The sequence below is a fragment of the Ranitomeya variabilis genome, chromosome 4 (genome assembly GCF_051348905.1).
Source record: "Ranitomeya variabilis isolate aRanVar5 chromosome 4, aRanVar5.hap1, whole genome shotgun sequence".
Taxonomy (NCBI): Eukaryota; Metazoa; Chordata; class Amphibia; order Anura; family Dendrobatidae; genus Ranitomeya; species Ranitomeya variabilis.
In genome coordinates this window covers 725,282,210-725,302,106 of record NC_135235.1, presented here as the reverse complement: position 1 = coordinate 725,302,106, position 19,897 = coordinate 725,282,210, and the positions used below count along the sequence as shown (strand labels likewise).

The 19,897-nt window shown below is 43.7% G+C and overlaps 1 protein-coding gene across 1 annotated transcript in view; it reads left to right on the top strand.

Annotated features, from left to right (window-relative positions):
- Window positions 1-19,316, top strand: part of LOC143766641 (gastrula zinc finger protein XlCGF66.1-like) — a 31,642-nt gene extending 12,326 nt beyond the window's left edge. The window contains exons 3-8 of the mRNA XM_077254452.1: window positions 9,082-9,232; window positions 9,364-9,543; window positions 9,627-9,750; window positions 9,830-9,927; window positions 12,602-12,692; window positions 17,584-19,316. Of these exons, the coding sequence (XP_077110567.1) occupies window positions 9,155-9,232; window positions 9,364-9,543; window positions 9,627-9,750; window positions 9,830-9,927; window positions 12,602-12,692; window positions 17,584-18,221 (1,209 nt within the window). The 5' untranslated portion in view covers window positions 9,082-9,154 and the 3' untranslated portion in view covers window positions 18,222-19,316. The remainder of the gene's footprint in view (window positions 1-9,081; window positions 9,233-9,363; window positions 9,544-9,626; window positions 9,751-9,829; window positions 9,928-12,601; window positions 12,693-17,583) is intronic.
- Window positions 19,317-19,897: the final 581 nt, after the last annotated feature.

Sequence of the window (19,897 nt, the reverse complement as noted above, 5' to 3'; positions counted from 1 at the left end):
TTTTCACGAGAGCTGTATATGATAGTACAGTTCAGAGTATATATGTAGAATTTTTAACCTGCAATATAGAATAATACAAAAGAGATTTCAATATACTTGCAATAGAATTAAAGCTGACAAATAGACAAGTGGGTACACTATGACCATACAGTATTGGCCAAGATGGTAGGTAGGCAAGTAGGTCAGGTGAGTGATCCCTTTAAGTAGATAGAGAGGTTGTGATGATGTAGATGGCTGTTTCCCAATAAGGAGAAACAGTATGTTGTGTGAAGATAGACAACCAATCTTCTCATTGATACAGGCTTATATATCTTATTTATAAGGGTCTCAGGTGTAAGAGAGTCGAACTCTGGTGTAGTACAATGCCAGGTAGACTTTACTCCTCAAGCCATGTGGTGCCACAGGATAAGATTTATAAGGAATATGCCTTTAAGTAGACTGCAAGGTTAAGGTAATATAGACAAAGTAGAGTATCTGCTCTGGTTTATTTATATTAGGACTCGCAGAGTTAGTTATATCTCGGGTCTTTAACCTCGGCGCTCAATACAGTACTGTTGCCTCTGGTATATAGGTTAAATTGCTTCAGTGATTACCTGAAAGTCATCCCAAACAGGGTGTTGTGTGAATCTTATAGGAGGAAATGCAGGCCTATTGGTTTTCAGGTTTATCGTCCCTGTCAGCACTGAGCAGCACCGAGTCCCCCTTTATTCTGTTATGCTTTGGGCCTTCCCTACTCCGTCCCTCGGTTAGTCCTGCTGGGAGGATTCCCTTGTACTTTAGGGTCTGCCGCTGCCGGATTTTTTGCACCGCTCCTTGATGGGTTGCGGTGGGCATCATTGGATCAGTCACCGACCACAGGGCTCCTCACAAGAGGCTCACCGGCAGACTCTGCAGTCTCTTCTGTGTCGTGCTGCAGCTAGAAGCAAGGAGCGCTGAGAGCTGCTGTCACGTCTGAGCCTGGATCTGTTGCAAGATGGCGCCTGGACGTGGCTGGATCTACTTTCTGCACCTCGCGGTAAGCACAGCCCAGTGCGTTGCAGGCCTGCCGCGGTTATCGAGTGAGATGCCTGTTGTGCCTCACCTTAAGAGGTTGCTGTGGGTCCCTTGATGCTGGGGAAGTCCGTCTTGTGTGTCCTCTGTGTGGGTAACGCTGGAACTATGGCGCAGAAGTGCTCCACAAAGATTAAATGATGAAAGAGAGGATCCCTCCGCCTCTCCTGCACCGCTGTTGTCCTCGGATTTTAAAATGCTGTGTCTTCTGATTTTTGTCCAAAAACCCCGATTTTGGTATCAAAATGGTCCAGGCACGATAAGAAACTGTTCTGGATCAGGAAGATAATATTCTTGTAGGCTTTGTGAGTCACTTTTAGGATGTCAGGGTGGGAGCTCAGACCTTCTGCCTCCTACATAGCCAGTGCTCAAGCCACCCCACCATATCTTCATTTTTCTTAAGTGTTTATCCACACTGTAACACTAAACAGCTCACCGCTAATATTCACACACATTAATAGATTGCTCATAGAGGAAACACTTTCTTCACCACTCCCCCCTCTATATGTATAATGTGTCCTTTTTCATGTTTATCTCCATACATATTAGGCCCAGCACCCATTATACATTCCCTTGCCATTCTATTTACTGACGGCACATTATTAGTGATGACTAAAATGCTCGGGTGCTCGTTACTCGGGTTGAGTAAATTGGAATACTCGGATACTCGACCGGAGCAACGAGCCCAATGTAAGTCTATAGGAGGCCCAAGTATTTTTACCGCTATTCCCCCCCCGGGGTCCTTTTAAGGTCTAAAAACATTTGAAAATGATGGAAACACTGCTCAGATGACACAGAAACATCATGGGGATCGCCCCTGGAAGAATTCCTGACTCCTTGTTCACAGCTTTAAACAATTATTTCTGAGATTCATGCTATTTTTACTGGTGCCACAAAAAACACACTAAAACGAAACCAAAACGGATTTTGCTGGGAAATATATCAAGGTACATCCTTTGCAGGTTAATGACTTGCCTGTAAGGCCAAATAATGAACCCCAGACCGAAAATTTCCTCCCCCACTTGGGCTTAGTTCAGACGCAGCGTTTTTGAAGCGTTTTTCAACTTTAACTTTGCTTTCAACCACTACAAATACATTCACTAGAAAATGTCATTGTAACGTAACAACCCTAGCTGGCCATCTGGTGTGTGACACATAAGCAGACCCATCTTGTTTCATTTATGAAGGAGGGACTCTTAGGCTGTGTGCACACATTTAGGAATTTTCGCTATAAAAATGCGATAAAACCTTGAAAAATACGCATACATTAAGCATCCTATTATTAGAATTCATTCCGCATTTTTTGTGCACATGCTGCGTTTTTTCCGCTGTGGAATCACATTCCAGAAAAAAATGCAGCATGTTCATTCCTTGTGCGGAATCGTGGGGATTCCGCACACATAGGAATGCATTGATCCGCTTACTTTCCACATGTGGCTATGCCCACCATGTGGGAAGTAAGCGGATCATGTGCAGTTGGTACCCAGGGTGGAGGACAGGAGACTCTCCTCCAGGCCCTGGGTACCATATAATTGTTAAAAAAAATAATTAAAATAAAAAATGGTGATATTCTCACCTTCCAGCATCCCCCGGCATGCTTCCCGCTCCTCGCGATGCTCCGGTCCCAGTAATGCATTGCGAAAATGACCTGTGATGACGTATGGTCTCGCGAGACCGCTACGTCATCTGGGGTCATGCCGCAAAGCATTACTGGGACCGGAGCATCGCAAGGAGCGGGAAAGGCTTTCAGGGAAGCCAGAAGGTGAGAATATCACAATTTTTTTTTTATTATTATTATTTTTAACATTAGATCTTTTTACTATTGATGCTGCATAGGCAGCATCAATAGTAAAAAGTTGGTCACACTTGTCAAACACTATGTTTGACAAGTGTGACCAGCCTGTCAATCAGTTTTCCAAGCGGTGCTACAGATCGCTTGGAAAACGCTAGCATTCTGCAAGCTAATTACGCTTGCAAAACGCTAGTGTTTAGCGGGAAAACGCATGCCAATTCCACATGCAATATACCCGCGGCAGGAGTTGCAGAATTGCTGCGGAAATTTCCGTGGCATTTCTGCAACGTGTGCACTTAGCCTTAAAGTCACAGAGCCTGTTTTTACTGGTACATCAGGCGGCATTAATCTTTTTAAAGGGCCATTGTTAAACAGTGGGTCTCCTAAACTGTTGTAGCCTACGCTGTGAGTGGATGGGCTGCCAAGAATTACAACGCACCACAATACCCGTCATAAGATGTCCAGGAGGGCCTCCTGAAAAAAATGTTGCATTGAATGCAAGGCCTGCCCCTGCTATCAATTTATATCCACCCCAATATGTTTTTTTAACACATTGGCAGCAAGGCCAGCTCTGCTGCATAGTCATATGCACTCCATTACGCCTTGGAACCAGGGGTGGATTAAGCGTAGCCAGGGCCCTGGGCTGTTTAGACACTGTGGGCCCCCCGGTCATGTGACCGGGTCATGTGATGTTTTCTAAAAATCACCATCTCTACATGTCTGACAGCCATTCCATTCCAGAGTCAGTTCAATTCCAACCAAAGTACACCTCATTCTACTTAGGCCGGCGTCACACTGGCGAGTTTTACGGACGTAAGAGCGCAGAAACTACGTCCGTAAAACTCGCATAACATACGGCACAATGATTCTCAATGGGGCTGCTCCTATTAGCCGTATATTACGGTTCAGTATTATACGGCTTTCTACGGCCGTACAAAATCGCAGCATGCTGCGTTTGTCAGCGTATTGCGCAAATAATACGCCAATGAAAGTCTATGGGGGCGAGAAAAATACGGATTCCACACGGACCAGCAGTGTGACTTGCGAGAAATATGCAGCGGTGTTAGTGAAAAGTCGGTAATTCAATTGCCGGCTTTTCATTTCTCCTGCACAAACCCGACAGGATATGAGACATCGTTTACATACAGTAAACCATCTCATATCCCCTTTTTTTTTGCATATTCCACACTACTAATGTTAGTAGTGTGTATGTGCAAAATTTTAGCGCTGTAGCTGCTTAAATAAAGGGTTAAATGGCGGAAAAAATTGGCGTGGGCTCCCGCGCAATTTTCTCCGCCAGAGCGGTAAAGCCAGTGACTGAGGGCAGATATTAATAGCCAGGAGAGGGTCCATGGTTATTGGCCCCCCCCGTGGCTAAAAACATCTGCCCCCAGCCACCCCAGAAAAGGCACATCTGGAAGATGCGCCTATTCTGGCACTTGGCCACTCTCTTCCCACTCCCTGTAGAGGTGGGATATGGGGTAATGAAGGGTTAATGCCACCTTGCTATTGGAAGGTGACATTAAGCCAGATTAATGATGGAGAGGCGTCAATTATGACACCTATCCATTATTAATCCAATTGTAGGAAAGGGTTAAAAAACACACACACACATGATTGAAAAGTATTTTAATGAAATAAACACAGCGGTTGTTGTAATAATTTATTGTTCTCTCAAATCCATTTGCAGTCCCTCGCTTGGCAACATAATAAACGCACAAGATACATACCTTCTGATGTACTGTCAGGTCCAACGATGTAATCCATCTGAAGGGGTTAACTAATATTACAAGCAGGAGCCCTGCAATAATGCAGCTGTGCTCCGTGCCTGTAATTCCCCTGCGAATGAATGAAATGTAGGTCATTGACCTACATTTCCTTCAGTCGCGGTGATGCGCCCCCTGGTGGATGTCCTCATATGACCTGGAGCGTGGGAAAAAGTTCCCAGGCTGCAGTTCATGAGAACATCCACCAGAGGGCGCCTCACCGCGAATGAATGAAATGTAGGTCAATGACCTACATTTCATTCATTCGCAGGGGAATTATAAGCACGGAGCACAGCTGCATTATTGCAGGGCTCCTGCTTGTAATATTAGTTAACCCCTTCAGATGGATTACATCGTTGGACCTGACAGTACATCAGAAGGTATGTATCTTGTGCGTTTATTATGTTGCCAAGCGAGGGACTGCAAATGGATTTGAGAGAACAATAAATTATTACAACAACCGCTGTGTTTATTTCATTAAAATACTTTTCAATCATGTGTGTGTGTGTTTTTTAACCCTTTCCTACAATTGGATTAATAATGGATAGGTGTCATAATTGACGCCTCTCCATCATTAATCTGGCTTAATGTCACCTTCCAATAGCAAGGTGGCATTAACCCTTCATTACCCCATATCCCACCGCTACAGGGAGTGGGAAGAGAGTGGCCAAGTGCCAGAATAGGCGCATCTTCCAGATGTGCCTTTTCTGGGGTGGCTGGGGGCAGATGTTTTTAGCCACGGGGGGGCCAATAACCATGGACCCTCTCCTGGCTATTAATATCTGCCCTCAGTCACTGGCTTTACCATTCTGGCGGAGAAAATTGCGCGGGAGCCCACGCCAATGTTTTCCGCCATTTAACCCTTTATTTCAGCAGCTACAGCGCTGAAATTTTGCACATACACACTACTAACATTAGTAGTGTGGAATATGCAAAAAAAAAGGGGATATGAGATGGTTTACTGTATGTAAACCATGTCTCATATCCTGTCGGGTTTGTGCAGGAGAAATGAAAAGCCGGCAATTGAATTACCGGCTGTTCACAGATATCGCGCTGAATGAAATATAAATACAGAATATATATATATGTGTCTCAATGACATATATATATATATATATATATATATATATATATATATATATATATATATATATATATTGTATATATACTGTATATATATATATATATATATATATATATATACTGTATATATGTTTTCCCGAACATTTGAGCACATAAATCCATTAGATGTCAGTTTTGCAAGCCTGCGCGAAAATCTCGCAGTACGGATGCCATACGGATTACATACCGAGGATGCCATGCGCAAAATACGCTGACACACCCTGACTACGGATCACTATTTTGGGAACATTTCTCCGTATTACGGCCGTAGTACGGACGTAAAAAACGGACCGTATTGTCTTACGCCGAGTGTGACGCCGGCCTTAATGTGATTCGGATTAGGTGATCAGCTGAACCAAGTCTTATTTAACGAGGGAAAGTATAAAAAACACTGTTGTGGTCTTCACAATCCTCTTGCAATAGGACAAGCTGGATGACCAAACAAGTGCTAGAAATAGTCCAAAATTAATTTGAATTATAAAATAATTTTTAACCATGTCAAAAGAGCTGAAAAGAAAAGTCTTGACTGAGGAAAAGTGGGTCAATTCTGGCTTTACTAGTAGACTGAATGTAGTCCATTACAACAAGGTCAAGCAGCAGACATTGGCGACAACAGAGCTACAGACCAGCAGAGGGTGAAAGCGACTCTCCACTGATCGGGATGACCGTCATCTTATTCGAATGTCACTCAGCAACCCCAGGATGACATCAAGTGACCTACAAAAGGAATGGCAAATGGCAGTTGGGGTGAAGCGTACGGCAAGAACAGTTCATAGCAGACTCCTAGAGGCAGGCCTCAAGTCATGTAAAGCTAGAAAATAGCCTTTCATCAATCAGAAGCAAAGGAGAACCGGGCTGAAGTTTGCCAAAGACCCTAAGGATTGGACCATAGAGGACTGGAGTAAGGTAATCTTCTCTGATGCGTCTAATTTTCAGCTTTGCCCAACACCTGGTCGTATAACGGTTAGACGGAGACCTGGAGAGGCGTACAAGCCACAGCGTCTTGCACCCACTGTGACATTTGGTGGAGGATCGGTAATGATCTGGGGATGCTTAAGCAAGGCTGGAATTGGGCAGGTTAATCTTTGCGAAGGAAGTATGAATCAAGCTGCATACAAGGTTATCCATGAAAACCACTTGTTTCCTTCTGCTCAGACAATGCTCCCTTACCCTGGGGGCTGCTTTTTCCAGCAGGACAATGCCCCATGCCATAGAGCTAGGTCAATCAATGTGTGGATGAAGGAGCACCACATCAAGACTGTCATGGCCAGCCCAATCTCCAGACTTGAGCCCCATTGAAAACTTCTGAAATGTAATCAAGAGGAAGATGGATACTCAGAAACCATCAAACAAAGGGTCACCCAAAAGCAGTGGGAAAGACTGGTGGAAAGCATTCCAAGACGCATGAAAACTGTTCATGGTTATTCCACCAAATATTCATTTCTGAACTCTTCCTGAGTTAAAATATTAGTATTGTTGTTTCTACTTGAATAAGAATTTTATTTTCTTTGCATTATATGAGGTCTGAAAGCACTGTTTCTTTTTTTATTATTTTGCCAATTTCTCATTTGCTGAAAATAAGTACAATATTTTTAGCTTGAAATTTCAGAGACATGTTGTCAGTACTTTATAAAATAAAACAGTGTACATTTTACTCAAAAAACATACCTATAAAGAGAAAAATCAGAGAAACTGAAAATTTTGCAGTGGTCTCTTCATTTTTGCCAGAGCTGCATATATAAAATTTAAAACCTAGGTGCGTCTTGTGGGCCAGTGTGTTTTATAATCCCAAAAATATGTTAATTTCTGACCATGGTGTTTTTGAAAACAAAAAAGCTTTTATAAAAGCCTCAAACTTCTGTGTGTGAATCAGACATGAGATCTGACGTGATAGAAGATTACAGTGCGGAGAAGACTGGAAACCTTCATATAGACGGCCGGTGGGGATGGAGTCAGTGATGGACTCTGGACAAATATGTTTCTAGAGCCGTAGTAGAAGATGATGTCATCCTCATCATGAAGTCGTTATTTCTCCTGTCACGTGTAATAAATATATCTCCTGCAGTATTGTTAATGCCGATTCCAGCGTCTGTAAGTGAGACGAGAATTAGCGTTATGGAAGATGAGTCTATGAGAAACGTATTCAGCTGCCGACTCCGAGGAACAAACGATTGGTTGTCTGTGGCCTAAACTTTATAGGTTTTATTAGTAGATGTCAGAGAAAAAACAATGTTGTAAAATAATTAAAATATACCATATTTTTCGGAGTATAAGATACACCGGACCATAAGACGCACCCCAAATTTACAGAAGGAAAATAGGGAAATAAAAATGTGTCAAATTGTGGTCCGTCATTGAGTCTGAATTCAGCTTATCGTGGGAAATCAGTAGCGCTGGTGGAGGGTGGTCACGGGGTGTTCGGTGGTTTGGCAGTGATATGACTCCTATTGCAGACTGATGCGGTAGGTTCTGTGGTTCTCATGCTGCGGTGGCTCCTCCAACATTTTCTGAAAGCCCGGAGCACCCGCACATCCCTTGCTGTGAAGCAGTGGCCTCTGGGAAATCCCATCCCAGGCTGATGCGGCAGGTTCATCGATGCTAAGGGTTGCAAGGGCTACGCTGTCATTTTGTGAAAGCCCTCGAGCCCCGCACACCCCCCACTGCTGCGATGCGGTGGCCTTCGGTAAAATGGCCTCTGGGAAAATGCCGCTGCAAATTGAGATCTCGGCTCCAAGATCTCATCTCTCGAGATCTCAATGTGTGCATGTGCCAACCCAGTGGACATTTCACCAGGGGCTACCGCATGGCAGCAGTGTGGATGTGCAGTGCTCAGGGCTTTCCAAAAATGTTGGCGGAGCCCCACACCACTGCACGCCGCCGAATACTGCTGCACCAGCCTAGGAAGGGAGTGGGATCTCCCTGCAGTGTCGGACCGCCGTAGAATCACCCGACTCCTACTGCCATCACACTAATTGTAAGCATATTCCGACTAGAAGACGCACCCCCATTTTCCACCAAACATTTTTTGGGGAAAAAGTGCATTCTGTAGTCTGAAAAATACGGTAATTGCTGCTTGGGTCCCCGCCAGACTCTGTATCTTCTGTTCTTTCCCAACGAACTTGTGATTCCTACAGTAAATTAATTGCCGAAGCAGTGAGTGACATAGCCAGTGATTGGTTGCATGGAGGAGATGTCTTACTCAGTAACTCAGCTTATGTTCCAGTCCATACAAGACTAGAGAATACAACATCTACACGTTCTGTCTTCTGAAATGTTTCCCTTGTTATCTCCAGTAATTTTATTATTAGAATTCTTTGTAATGATTCATCCTCTCATCGTCTTCCTATTCAGGTCCCTACAATATCCGATCCTTTCAGTAGACATCTTCTATATTAAGATAATTTTTATTAACTACCCATCAAGAATGGATATGAAGAGGGACAAGATGGCGGAGAGGATATTACACCTCACCCTAGAGATCCTCTTCCGTCTTACTGGAGAGGTGAGAGATTTTGATGGCGTCACATTACATAATTCTTATTTATGTCATTAAAACTGTTGGACAGAACTCAAGAGGTGAGGAATCTGGAAATGTCTGTAGTGAGATTTATTAATGTGTCTCTCCTTAATCAGGATTACACAGTAGTGAAAAAAAATTCTAATGAGCGCTGTCAGACCCCTGTGTCTGAGGGATGGGAAAGACCCCTGAGCCCAATCACAAGGCCTCCACCTCACCCACTGATACATGAGGACATCAATGAACAAAAGATCCTAGAACTCACCTACAAGATGATTGAGCTGCTGACTGGAGAGGTGACACTGCTGGGAATGCTGGGACATTATACAGTAAAACTATGAAGGGATCGGTGTGATGACGGTATCATTGTATGTGTCAGATTCCTATGAGGTGCCAAGATGTCGCTGTCTATTTCTCCATGGAGGAGTGGGAGTATTTAGAATTACACAACAATCTGTATGAGGACGTCATGATGGAGGTTCCCCAGCCCCTTACATCACCAGGTAATAGGATTAAATACACACAGCCTATAATTATCTGTATGTAAGGAATTAATTCATTCCCTGTGTGTGTTTCCTCCAGATCTATCCAGTAAGTGGACAACACCCGAGAGATGTCCCCGTCCTCTTCTTCCACAGGACTGTAAACAAGAAGATCCCAATGTCTCTCAGAATCATCAGGTAGATGGAGAGAAGGTGTCATGAGATCTCTCCTATGATGTGTAGACGGTGGTGAAGGTCTTGTGCTCAGTCTTGGGGGGGACTTGGGGATCCTAGTTAATTATAAACTTACCTGGAGCAGCCAGTGCCAGGCAGCAGCTGCCAAGGCAAACAGGATCATGGGGTGCATTAAAAGAGGTCTGGATACACATGATGAGCATTATACTGCCTCTGTACAAATCCCTAGTTAGACCGCACATGGAGTACTGTGTCCAGTTTTGGGCACCGGTGCTCAGGAAGGATATAATGGAACTAGAGAGAGTACAAAGGAGGGCAACAAAATTAATAAAGGGGATGGAAGAACTACAATACCCAGATAGATTAGCGAAATTAGGATTATTTAGTCTAGAAAAAAGACGACTGAGGGGCGATCTAATAACCATGTATAAGTATATAAGGGGACAATACAAATATCTCGCTGAGGATCTGTTGTGAACTATACTTTTTGGCTCCCTCTTGTGGTCACTAGCGGTATGGCTCTTGGATTTTCTTTCCCCAGGTTGGTAGTCACCTGGTTCGTTAGACCCTGGGTGTTTGTTGTGAATTTGGTTTTGGGCTCCCCCGGTGGTCACTGGTGGTACTGGACTTGTGTCCTCACTTTCTCTGTTCACCTGTTTCCTCCAGGATATGGGAGTTTCCTATTTAGCCTTGCTGCTCAGTCATTGCCTTGCCGGCATCAATGTAACCAGAGCTTTCTGTTGCATGTTCCTGCTCCTAGACATCTGATCTAGGGTTGAGCGACCTTAGCTTTTTTAGGATCGAGGTGGGTTTTGTGAAACCCGACCTTCTCGGATGTCGGATCGTATGGAATCGGCCGATTCTACTGTAAAGTCGGGGTCCGGACCCGGAACACGAAACCCAATGTATGTCAATGAAATTATTTTTTTATTCTCTCCCTCTCCCTCTCCCTCTCCCTCTCCCTCTCCCTCTCCCTCTCCCTCTCCCTCTCCCTCTCCCTCTCCCTCCCCCTCCCCCTCCCCCTCCCCCTCCCCCTCCCCCTCCCCCTCCCCCTCCCCCCCTGCATTTTTGTTCCAGTTCACAGTTCTGTTATATTTCTGTAGCTGGAAGCTCTTGTGAGCTGAAATTGCCACTCCAGTCTCATGAGTTGATACTTGAGTTTAAAGTAATTTCAGGATGGTCTTTTGAATAGGGTTTTCAGCTGACCGTGAAGTTCCCTTTCCTACTATCTAGTAAGTGGACCTCGCTTTGCTGAACCTGCCTTCATACTACGTATGTCTTTTCCCTCTGAACTCACCGTCAATACATGTGGGGGGCTTCTGTCACCTTTTTGGGGAATTTCCGCTAGAGGTAAGTCAGGCCTGTTTTTCCTCTGCCAGGGGTAGTTAGTCCTCCGGCTGGCGCTGGGCGTCTAGGGATATAACGTAGGCACGCTACCCGGCCACTGTTAGTTGTGCGGTAGGTTTAGCTCACGGTCAGCTCTAGATGCCATCATCCAAGAGCTAGTCCTGATTTATGTTTTTGTAGTTCTCTTGCCATTGAGAACCATGACAGGTGTTCCTATTTAAACTTCCTGGATTCTTAGTCCATTGCCTGGCATCAATGTAATCAGTCCTTGTCTGGTTGCTCCTGTCTACTGGTCCTGATTTTTTTCAAGATAAGCTAAGTCCTGCTTTCTTATTTTTGTTCATTTGTATTGTTCTGTTTTTTGTCCAGCTTGTTCATAATGTGATTCCTGATTTTGCTGGAAGCTCTAAGGGGGCTGATATTCTCCCCCCACACCGTTAGTCGGTGCGGGGGTTCTTGGATATTCAGCGTGGATATTTTTGTAGGGTTTTTCGCTGACCGCATAAGTCCGCTTTCTATATTTCTGCTATTATATAGTGGGCCTCTCTTTGCTGAATCTAGTTCATACTTACGTTTGTCCCTTCTTCTTACCTCACCGTTATTATTTGTTGGGGGCGTGTCTTTACTTTGGGGTACCTTTCTCTTGAGGCAAGTGAGGTCTGATTTTCTCTGAAAGGGTTAGTTAGTTCTCCGGCTGGCGCGAGACGTCTAGAACCAACGTAGGTACGTTCCCCGGCTGCTATTAGTTGTGGGCTAGGATCAGGTATGCGGTCAGCTCAGTTACCACCTCCCTATGAGCTGGTTTTTTATGTTTGCAGACTTTGCTGAAAACCCTGAGATCCTCTACCATTGGGATCATAACAGGATCTGTTTATACCAAGGAAGGTGACGGGCACAAGGGGGCATTCTTTGCGTCTGGAGGAGAGAAGGTTTTTCCACCAACATAGAAGAGGATTCTTTACTGTTAGGGCAGTGAGAATCTGGAATTGCTTGCCTGAGGAGGTGGTGATGGCGAACTCAGTCGAGGGGTTCAAGAGAGGCCTGGATGTCTTCCTGGAGCAGAACAATATTGTATCATACAATTATTAGGTTCTGTAGAATGACGTAGATCTGGGGATTTATTATGATGGAATATAGGCTGAACTGGATGGACAAATGTCTTTTTTCGGCCTTACTAACTATGTTACTATGTTACTATTTTACTATGTTTTATCCACCAGTATTACATGTTTCATACTGGTGTCATGAGAACGGTGGAGATGGCAGGATTAGAGCTGATCATAGATGTGACTTCTCCATCTGTCTGTGACTTTTACAGTATTTGTTTCAGGGTGAAGATCTGACCCATATTAATACTACTGAGACATATATGAGGGGTGATGAGCGGTGTAAAGAGGAGACTCCTACATATGACTACCCAGGTGAGTAGTGACCACTAACTACAGAGAAGTCAGAGATTCTTCTCAGTCACCGGCTGTGGCTGCTTTATCAATGGTGTAGTTCGGACGTGGCACAATCATGTGATCCCCATTTTGCGGGTAGAGCATAACATTCTCCTCCATCCGAAAATGTTTAAATGGCTTTGTGAAATTGTGAAAACCCTTTTGTACAGCGCTTACAACCTGCAAGTGTAAGGCGGCCAGGGTGGTAGTCGTGGCAACGAGGTGTAGTGTTTCCACACCCTGGCGCCCCGCAGATGAAATACAAAGTCCTTTCTGGTGTGTGTGATGTGTGCAGCAGAGTACTCATTTCAGTTCCCTCGGTTTATTTCACTCCAGCTTCAGGATTCCAGGTTCCATAAAACACTGCAGCGTCACAGTCCTTTTCAAACAATTCAACTTTACTGATAACATGGGCACCCATCACTTTTGCAGCATATTTCACACAAAGCATCATATCTTGCACTTTCCCTTCCTACTGGGCAGACTCCATTTCCTCTATAACCTCTCCTTCTCTCCCGGCAATCCATGCCATTTCTGTGGACAATCCGTGTACCTTCCATACTTCCTGCATCACCAGCTCCCTGTCAGCCCCTTGTCCGATTCCATCTTGCAAAGGTGCCAGGAGTTCCATCTTACTGACTTCCGCCTCAGTTGTAGACCCCAGAACCGCCCTGATGTGATCCTATTGAGCTGATGCCCGACTGTACTATACTCCAGCCTGGGGCCCCTTATTGCCATCTGCAGCTTTATCCCCATGACCTGTAGCTGTCTCATACACTGCATGCACCCTGCCCTTGGCAAGGCTGACCGTGTCTGTCTCTAATCAGGAATTATCCTGATTATACTTCCCTGCTCCTTGCTATACCTCCCCTTTAGTTAACCCCTGTGCTGCCTACCTCCTGCTCTATTCTTTGATATCATCTATCACTACTGTGCCCCCCTCTATTCTAGCCCCACAACAGTTCTAGCCTATCCTATATCCTATTCTAGCCCCAATCCTATAAACATTGCCCAACCCTTTGAGTAAATATATATATATATATATATATATATATATATATATATATATATATATATATATATATATATATATATATATATATATATATATATATATATATATATGTGAGAAAAATAAGGGCACTCACCAGTCTTCACTAGATTCAATCCTTTATTGGTAACATATCCAGATAAAATTCATGGCCGGAAACGACAGAGCCGAAGCTCGTGTGAGCAGGGGAGACTTGGGACGACGGCCGTTTCGCGCTGTGCCTGCGTGTATATATATATATACTGTATGTATATAAACATTACATCACATCACACAGTGAGGTGCCACATGTGAACGTGCGGACAGAGTCCAGGAGAGAGAAGGCACACGAACGAGGGTCCCCGCCACCTTCTTACACAGGATCCACCTACCCCCAGGGATTAGAACAAGCTGACCGTTACCTGCCCAGGTCTGTAGACTTCAAAGGCAAATAACAACGTACGTAGAATGTGCTGACAAGATATTATGATGGGCCTGTAAGAGAAAGCGGAGGGTAATGATGCTGTTGGCTTCCTAGAACCCTGATATCTTATTGGGTGAATCTACCTTCTCTCCCTTCTGTGCTGCTGAATGTGCTCATATGGTCCCAACAAGACCAGGTCCAGTGTTTCTGGCCAAACTTCGCTTTTATGATCAACAGCATTAAATGTGCAGTGAGGGCCGAGTGTGAATTTCTGTACAATAACAACAGAGTTTCCCTTTCTCCTGACTTTTCAGTTTGTATTAAAAACGAACTAATATCAAGGAGGATTGTGATAAACTACATATAAAGCATTACACCTGTGCCATGATATATCTCTAAGCTGTGCGTGGCTGATGGCTGTAATATACATTTATTCACGCCTGCAGGAGATGTGTTGGCATGGCTCGAGCCCTGGTTTCATAGATTCACTCCACGTCATAAATTCCATTATGTTTTCCATCCTAAGGAATTCAGATTACTGCACAATCTCTCCTGAAATGGGGGCACTAATACTTTCTCTAGTCTTCTGGTCAGGACTCAGTATCTCCAATGGTCCACCATAAACGAGTGCAACTCCAGTTTAGTGTTGGAGTTCTCCCCTCGTACATACTTTTTTTGGGGAGATGTAACATATTTTTTTAGTTCTGTTTTTTTTTTTTTTTTTTAACATGTTCATTCTGGTTGATTGATTGTGGTAGGATCAGCCTGCCTCAGTTAGGTGAGTTTGTAAGTTTGGAACTCCCTGGTATTTATTTATTTATTTTTTTTAAAGTCTCCATTACCTCTTCCAAATGTGGGAGATCTAAATTGAAGATGCCCCAGCTCTGCAGTATTATAAAAAGTTCTCTTTAAATGTCTAATATTTTTTCTTGAAACTCATCTGATAGAAAATATTGGCCCTTACGATAGTTTAGATTGCCAAGAGCCACCGAGCCCCATACTCTAATTACTCCAGAGAGTTGATACCACTACTCATATTTTACTGATGAAGACTGTTGAGTTTGAACATTTTGATAGATGTGTTATTGTCCATAGTCAGTTTTTGACTACAGTAGTTACTGCCCAAAATACTCCCATTTTTCACATCTGACATGTCGCTTTTTGTGGTGATAACTTTGGAATTCTTCACAAAGGATAATAGGGAACAAATGGATCTCACAAATTATTTTCATACGTCTCTTGAATCCAACAATACCCTGTATACGGTTGTACACTACTGTCTGGGCACATGGCAGGGTTAAGTAGGGAAGGAGCGCCATTTAGCTATTTGAATGCATATCTTGTTGGAATAGATTCCAGACACGATGTATTGGTTACCTGGCAGCTCAAAATATGGCTACCACAATCAGGCTTGGCACTATCTACTCAGCTTTGCAGATCCCAAGGATTGCCTTGCTCAACATTCTTTACATGGATCTGTTCTTACACAGAGATCCCTAGGCTTGGGCCATGGGGTTACCTGCTGTTCTGTGGAGTGAGGTGGGATGATTAATAGTCAAGTAGTTGGGTCAGATCCAAGAGAGCAGAGAAAATACAAAATCATAAGAAGCTAGATTAAGGGGTCACGGCAGCTTAGCACTGAGAGGGCTGAACCAGAGGAGAACAAGGCTGTATCTGGCATCTTCCTGCAATTAGCTTTGAGCTTTAGTAGGGTGGGGTGCTTTCCAATTGGCGAAAGCAGGAAGCAGATTACTCCAGATGGACAGCACACACACCCATAATGCCTGACTGGATGGCACTACAGTTCACAGCAACCCTAATCTAAATGGCTGAACAGAGCCTGCACCATCCAGAGCTTCTGGTTCCGATATCTCTTCCATCCCCAGTGCTGCCTGCAGAATGAATGAGGCCATGCCTGGTGACAGAAGTAGAGGTGGCAGGTGCGAATCCCAGGCGAGATGTTACACACCATTTTCACAAGCCTTACTATGACAAAATGCAGAAAACCAGAGCCGTTTAAAACCTCATAAAGTAACTCCATTATGGAAATGATAATGAGTCGCCCCCAGGGCAGTGGGGTACTCCGTATCGGGTCCGGTCTCGAGGGGGAATGTCACGGTGGCTGCGACCCGATCCGTGGCCCTGGGCCTCAACGTTAAAGGGGAACGGTGTTTTAAGGGAAAAGTGTTTAAAGTCTGTCGTGATGCCACCTGTGGAGTTCGGTCAATAGTGGGACTGACTGACTCTGCATTAAGGCCATGTGCACACGCTGCGGATTCCATTACGGAATTTTCCGCAGCGGTTTTGATAAATCTGCAGTGCAAAACCGCTGTGATTTTTCCTGCAGATTTATCGTGGTTTTTATTGCGGATTCCGCTGCGGGTTTTCACCTGCAGCTTTCTATTGGAGCAGGTGAAAAACCGCTGTGGATTCTGCACAAAGAATTGACATGCTGCGGAAAATAAACAGCTGCATTTCCGCACGTTTTTTTTCTGCAGCATGTGCACTGCGGATTTAATTTCCCTTAGCTTTACATGATACTGTAAATGCATATGAAACCGCTGCGGATCCGCACCTGCGAAAATGCTGAAAACCTCTACTTATACTCGAGTATATACATCAACTTAAGGTACCTTCACACTAGACGATATCGCTAGCGATCCGTGACGTTGCAGCGTCCTGGCTAGCGATATCGTTTAGTTTGACAGGCAGCAGCGATCAGGATCCTGCTGTGATATCGCTGGTAGTTGATTAAAGTTCAGAACTTTATTTGGTCGTCAGACCGGCGTGTATCGTCGTGTTTGACACCAAAAGCAACGATACCAGCGATGTTTTACACTGGTAACCAGGGTAAATATCGGGTTACTAAGCGCAGGGCCGTGCTTAGTAACCCGATGTTTACCCTGGTTACCAGCGTAAAATGTAAAAAAAACAAACAGTACATACTCACCTTCGCGTCCCCCGGCGTCCACTTCCTGCACTGACTGAGCGCCGGCCGTAAAGTGAAAGTACAGCGCAGCGGTGACGTCACCGCTCTGCTGTTAGGGCCGGCACTCAGTCAGTGCAGGAAGGGGATGCCGGGGGATGCGAAGGTGAGTATGTACTGTTTGTTTTTTTAACATTTTACGCTGGTAACCAGGGTAAACATCGGGTTACTAAGCGCGGCCCTGCGCTTAGCAACCCGATGTTTACCCTGGTTACCCAGGGACCTCGGCATCGTTGGTCGCTGGAGAGCGGTCTGTGTGACAGCTCTCCAGCGACCAAACAGCGACGCTGCAGCGATCTGGATCATTGTCTGTATCGCTGCAGAGTCGCTAAATGTGACGGTACCTTTACCATTTTTACAGACAGTTTTAGGAGAAAATATAAAGTTCAAGGATATTTTATTGAAAAATAATTGGCTTTATTCTTGACAGATGACTGTACCTGGAGATCAGAGGGACAGCTGACATCTTCAATTTTAAAATCAGATGATCTTGAGATCTCACAGGATACAATTGAAGTGAATGCCATTACTCCAGATATACCATCATCCCTTCGCAGCAAAGATCTGTCATCTGATTCACTACCGACTACTAAGGAAAATCCAAGACCCAAAAGAGGCATTAAAAAACAAACTGCTACTAAAGCAAGGAAGTCCTTTTCATGTTCAGAATGTGGGAAATGTTTTAATAAGAAAGGGCATCTTGATAACCACCATAGAACTCACACAGGAGAGAAGCCTTTTTCATGTTCAGAATGTGGGAAATGTTTTAACTGTCAACATCATCTTGATCGACACCAAAGAATCCACACAGGAGAAAAGCCTTTTTCCTGTTCAGAATGTGGGAAATGTTTTACCCAGAAATTTAATCTTAATATCCACCTGAGAAACCACACAGGGGAGAAGCCTTTTTCATGTTTAGAATGTGGAAAATGTTTTGCACACAAATCACAACTTATCGAACATCAGAGATTCCACACAGGGGAGAAGCCTTTTTTCTGTTCAGAATGTGGAAAATGTTTTGTGACGAAATCACATCTTGTTAGACACCAGAGACAACATTCAGGGTAGAAGCCTTTTTCCTGTTCAGAATGTGGGAAATGTTTTACCGGGAAAGCGAATCTTGTTATCCACCAGAATACCCACACAGGGGAGAAGCCTTTTTCCTGTTCAGAGTGTCGGAAATGTTTTATCCGGAAATCAGATTTGGTTAAGCACCAGAGAATTCACACAGGGCAGACGCCTTTTTCCTGTTCAGAATGTGGAAAATATTTTAACCAGAAATCAGATTTGGTTAGGCACCAGAGAATTTACACGGGGGAGAAGCCTTTCTCATGTTCAGAATGTGGAAAATATTTTGTGAGGAAATCACACCTTGTTAGACACCAGAGAACCCACACAGGGCAGTAGCCTTTTCCTGTTCAGAATGTGGAAAACGTTTTGTGAAGAAATAACAACTTGTTAAACATCATAGAATCCACACAGGGGAGAAGCCCCTCCAGCATGGGAGGTAACTATAAATATTTTTATTTTAACCCCTTAACGTCCAATGATGGATAGAATCCTCCCACATGACCGCTGGTCGCTAATGGGTTGGCATAACAACCCGGGGTCAGCAGGAGACTCCTGTGGTTGTCATAGCCGTATAGCTATGAGCATCGCCCAGGCTCATGGCAAGTGAGTATATCTGCTGCATAGAGCAGGGCTGCAGCCCTGCTCTATGTAGCAGAAGCAATCAGACAAGTGCTGCTTCTAGTCTCCCATGGGGACTATTGGAGCAGATAGATAGTAAAAAAAAAATGTTTTTGAAAATACTAAAAAATACAAAAATATAAAAGTTTAACCCCTTAGTGACAGAGCCAATTTGGTACTTAATGACCGAGCCAATTTTTACAATTCTGACCAGTGTCACTTTATGAGGTTATAACTCTGGAACGCTTTATCGGATCCCGCTGATTCTGAGATTGTTTTTTTAGTGACATGTTGTACTTCAAGTTAGTGGTAACATTTCTTCGATATTACTTGCGATTATTTATGAAAAAAATGGAAATATGGCGAAAATTTTTAAAATTTTGCAATTTTCAAACTTTGTATTTTTATGCCCTTAAATCAGAGAGATATGTCACAAAAAATAGTTAATAAATAACATTTCTCACATGTCTACTTTACATCAGCACAATTTTGGAAACAATTTTTTTTTTTTTGTTAGGGAGTTATAAGGGTTAAAAGTTGACCAGCAATTTCTCATTTTTACAACACCATGTTTTTTTTAGGGACCACATCACCTTTGAAGTGATTTTGAGGGGTCTATATGATAGAAAATAACTAAGTGTGACACCATTCTAAAAACTGCACCCCTCAAGCTCCTCAAAACCACATTCAAGAAGTTTATTAACCCTTTACGTACTTCACAGGAACTAAAACAATGTGGAAGAAAAAAATGAACATTTTACTTTTTTTTGCAAACATTTTACTTCAGAACCATTTTTTTTAATTTTCACAAGTGTAAAAACAGAAATTTAACCACAAATTTTGTTGTGCAATTTTACAGTGTAAAAACAGAAATTTAACCACAAATTTTGTTGTGCAATTTTTCCTGAGTACGTCGATACCCCATATGTGGAGGTAAACCACTGTTTGGGCGCACCGCAGAGCTTGGAAGTGAAGGAGCACCGTTTGACTTTTTCAATGTAGAATTGGCTGGAATTGAGATCGGACGCCATGTCACGTTTGGAGAGCCGCTGATG